General features: G+C 30.8%; 1 protein-coding gene across 1 annotated transcript; it reads right to left on the reverse strand.

Annotated features, from left to right (window-relative positions):
- On the reverse strand, positions 1-1,013 carry LOC145802144 (protein FAR1-RELATED SEQUENCE 5-like). The gene is made up of 2 exons (XM_082894810.1): positions 795-1,013; positions 1-687 (listed from the first exon to the last, which is right to left on the reverse strand). Exons 1-2 carry the CDS (start codon positions 1,011-1,013, stop codon positions 1-3), a joined length of 906 nt encoding a protein of 301 aa, XP_082750936.1.
- Positions 1,014-4,413: the final 3,400 nt, after the last annotated feature.

The raw sequence follows: 4,413 nt of genomic DNA on the forward strand, positions 1-4,413 counted from the left end.
TCAGGCCTGTGAGAAGACAATTTCTATGGCATTTTGCATAGCTCTACATTGGTCAGTTTTTATAGATTTTGGGAGAGTATCTAACATGTAACTTAACCATTCCCTGAATAACCAAACAAATGTCTCAGTGTTCTCATTACATAACAACCCACAACTAAACAAAATTGACTGTCCATGGTGATTAACTCCTACAAACGGAGCAAACGATATATCATATTTATTTGTCAAATAGGTTGTGTCAAATGAGACAACATCCCCAAATGCTTTATAAGACATCATACTCCTTGCATTCGCCCAAAACAAGTTTTGCATGCGACCATCTTTATCAATGTCAATTGTCGAAAAGAAGTTCAAATTTTGTTGTTGCATTTTATGAAAGTAAAGTGTAACTGATTCGGCATCTCCTACCCCAAGTCTCAATCTTTTAGCATTCTCAATATGATTCCTTGCATCTTGTTCATCAAATGTTAGTGCCTCATATCCCCTTACTTCAACGACTATAGAATTAAAATTCCTAGCCACCCCAATCCCTACTGCATCGTTTACTTCTAGTCTTCTCTTCACAAGAGTAAAAATCCTCTTATTCATTGCAAAATGTCGTGAGTCACTAGGAATCAAATCATTAGTATGCTCAAGTACAACTGTAGTTAACTTATATCTTCTATCCTTTTGTAGATTGACTCTTACCTTTGCTTTACAATCAATTTTTTATAACAAAGATGGTTTCAGGGGATTTACTTCTGATCTTTTGTTCTCTTCCGCGCCCGAGTACATTCAATTTCAAAGTATTTTACTTTCCCATCATCTCTAATATTTTGTATTCTATAAGCTATGGAAAATCCAAGGTGTTTCGCATATTTTGCATAAAATGCATACACTTCTTGCTTTGACGTAAAATACATCCCCTTCTTAGGTTCTTCAACTTCACCACTCTCATTTAATGAAGGATTGTTCTCTTGTTTTTCAACTTCTTCACTCCCATTGAATGAATTATTGTTTGAATCAATATCCATTATAGCTTCAAGCTGAAATAGAATAGTAATTGAGAAAGAATATACAATATCCACTCTTAGAGCGTATCAACAATACAAGGATTGAAAGGTGCTGGAGAACACCAGCCTTCATTAATAAAAGGATTCAAATTCCTTTAACATAAAGATTGATTGAAGAGATTATAACTGAATGTCATAATGGCCTAATATTCATTAAGAGATTATAATTTCAAGAGTGGTTCCAATTATTTGTGCCTAACAGCTTATTTCCTTGATGGTAATTGGGAGATGCAAAAGTGGATTCTTAATTTCACTTGTGTTGGTCATCAATCACAAGCTGCTCTACATGAAGTCATTCTAAAATCCTTGAAAGAGTGAGGCATTGAGAAAAATATATCCACAATCACTATATCAAATATATCCACAGTCATTTCTCAATAACCCAAACAACTAATATCAGAGGAAGTCTGAAAAGTAGAAGAGGCTTTTCCACCAATAATTGGATCAAAACCTCTACACCTTTATTCAAATAAGAAACTATTTTCTTTCTTTCTTTTGTCCATTTCTGAAACAAGATTTCAAGTGAACAAACCTCATTGACCTCACTTTTTCACATAAAACTAAAAACCCAATTCTTAATTTAGAGATTATGAAGATCAAAACAAAACCCAAAACTTCATTTCCCTGAGAAAGAGAGAAAAAAAAAATTCTTTTTGTAGAACACCAGCCTTCACTAATAAAGATTGATTCAAATTCCTTTAACATAAAGATTGATTCAAATTCTTTCATTATTGTTTTTGTCATGGAAATTCTTTACAGTAAGTTTAAAATTTAGGATCTTTGTAAACATTAACTAAACCCAAATTATTACTGCACTATTTCAGCACAAGCAAATCATCGAACACCTCCAGAACATAAAATCGAGGGATTTATATTCTAACATTTCATAGGCATATATATATATATATATATATACACATACATATACATATACATATTACAGAAGAGGGTAAAGGAGTTGAAGAGAAAAACAAACCCATCATGCACAGTGGGCGAAGCCAAGAAATTAAATCAGAGGGGGCACTTATTAATCACAACATTAAAAAATTTTACAAAAATATTTCCCATAAATTTTTATGATTAACTTCAAGAAAATATATATATATATATATATATGTATATTATTTGTAACTAGTATATCATAGACAATATAAAAAAAAAAGTTATTGATATAAGTTTTAAAATAAATTATATAATGATAAAGTATTTTTTTTATACAAAATTTCAGTAAAAATTCAATATAATAGTCATACTATGTCATCATTGACATATGATATCACCAACTAATAGTAAAGAAACACATAGAGGATGAATCCCAAATGTCAAATGTAACTAACAATTCAATAAATTTCATATTCATTGAGTTTAATTATAATTGCATGTTAATAATGATGGACATCGCCATTGTATTGAAATTTTCATAAATAATAATATAACTTATCGTAATATCTTTATTTTCAATAAAAAAAAACAACCACTATTATTCTCATAATTTTAAAAATGTCATTGATATTTCAATCTAAATAATATTTTATAATTTTTTTATTTAAGTCTTTTTCTTTATATTTGCAAAAAAAAAAATAAAATAAAATAAAGATTCCAAAACCAGGGGGGCACGTGATCCCCCTGGAGCAGATGTGGCCAGGGGCGGAGGTAGCATAGGCCGAGGGGGGTCACGTGCCCCCCCTCAATTTTGCAATTTTGTAATTTTTTTGTTATTGTCATGTATAAAATGTATTTTTTTTTTTCCTTAACATGTTCTATGGTTAATGATTTGTTATATTGTTCACAACAAGTAATTATTTGATACTTTGGAAACATTATGTGATATTATTTATTTAGTAGTTTAAATCAATAGTGTAGCGAAAAATATTATAGATTTGATATAATGAACTCATTATTTTCAAGTAGTTGAGATACCACTTAGCGTGGTTTGCAATTTTGTATGCTTTGAGCATCACATACGTAACGCCATATGGTACTCTAAGACTTTTTAATAATTTTCATTCAAAACACATCATTTTTAAGCAATGTCATCTTTTTAATATTTTCCTATCAAATAAAAATTAAATAGATTTTATAATAATTTGTGCCGTAAATGATGTGTTTTTATTTTTTAAAATTAGGAATTTTGATTCATAATTTTTTGTGCTAAAATTGCAAACTTACATCATCATCTCACACCGAGCTATTTCACACTATTATAGAATTTTGATTTGTTCTTATTAATAATGAATATGTAATTTTTTATGTTTAAATTTATCTCATAAAATGATTATTATCTTAATGTTGCTCAAGAATTTTTTTTAAATAAAAAATTATAATTAATAAGTGCCTCCTCTAAACTAATTTTCTGGCTCTGCCACTGATCATGCAAAGAGTTCACGAATGGCGATCGGCGATTCACGAATAAGGAATGACAAAGGGAGATTTTCGGTGGTCGTCAGTGGCCAACTAGGTCGATGGTCAACAACAGCACCCATGTTGGTGGTCAACGGCAGCCCCTAGGTCAGTGCTCAGCGGCAGCACATAGCTGGACCAGTTTCGCTAGGTCGCCCACAACAGTTTCGTCGTCCTCTCTCTCTACTCTCTCTTCTTTTCTTTTTTTTGGAAATCGAAGGCATGGGTTTGACGCAACTGTGGACAATTGGGCGAAATACAGGAGGATGCCTTGTCAGCTCATTCGGGCCTTTCGAGCTCTTCTTTTTCGAGCTACGTAGTGGGGTTGTTATCTTTTTTAGGCTAGGTGTTTAGTTTTGTCAGAGGCCTTAGCTTGGTTGTTGCTTCCATATAATTGTGTCAATTCTCAAACTGTGTCTTAAGGATCATTGTAATAGTTCTCTATATTTTTTTTCTTTTTCTTTCTTTTTTAGTATAAAACTAACGGCTTACCCCTACTAAAAAAAATCAGCCCAGCCCATTGCTATCAGTAAATTTTTTTTAAAAATAGGGCAGCTTATAAAGATTCTTATAGTTTTTTATATTTTTTATTTTGTGCTATAGCAGTTGTGTAGCTTTTTCTTACCACTCATAAGGAATAAATAATTTACATAAATTGAAAAAATTTGATTATTAGGTAATAGAGGGATGCATGATCTTAACTTTTAGTTTTTGATTATTCACTTTTAGCTTTGCTTGAAATTGAACCAAATTTAAAGGGCAAATTTTACACTTGTGTTTAGATCAAAAATTTTTAAAAAATTGTTAAAAAAAAAAGAATTCATTTATTTTTTTCCTTTCCTTTTCCTCTCTACAATTCCTCTCATTGTTCAACCAAAGGCAACATAATACAAATAAGAAAGATGAAAAGAAGGGAAAACTACTTGGATTACAAATAAGAAAGGTGGAAAAACTACTTGGA

This window comes from Camellia sinensis, chromosome 11, assembly GCF_055761805.1.
Source record: "Camellia sinensis isolate YWXY chromosome 11, ASM5576180v1, whole genome shotgun sequence".
Taxonomy (NCBI): domain Eukaryota; kingdom Viridiplantae; phylum Streptophyta; class Magnoliopsida; order Ericales; family Theaceae; genus Camellia; species Camellia sinensis.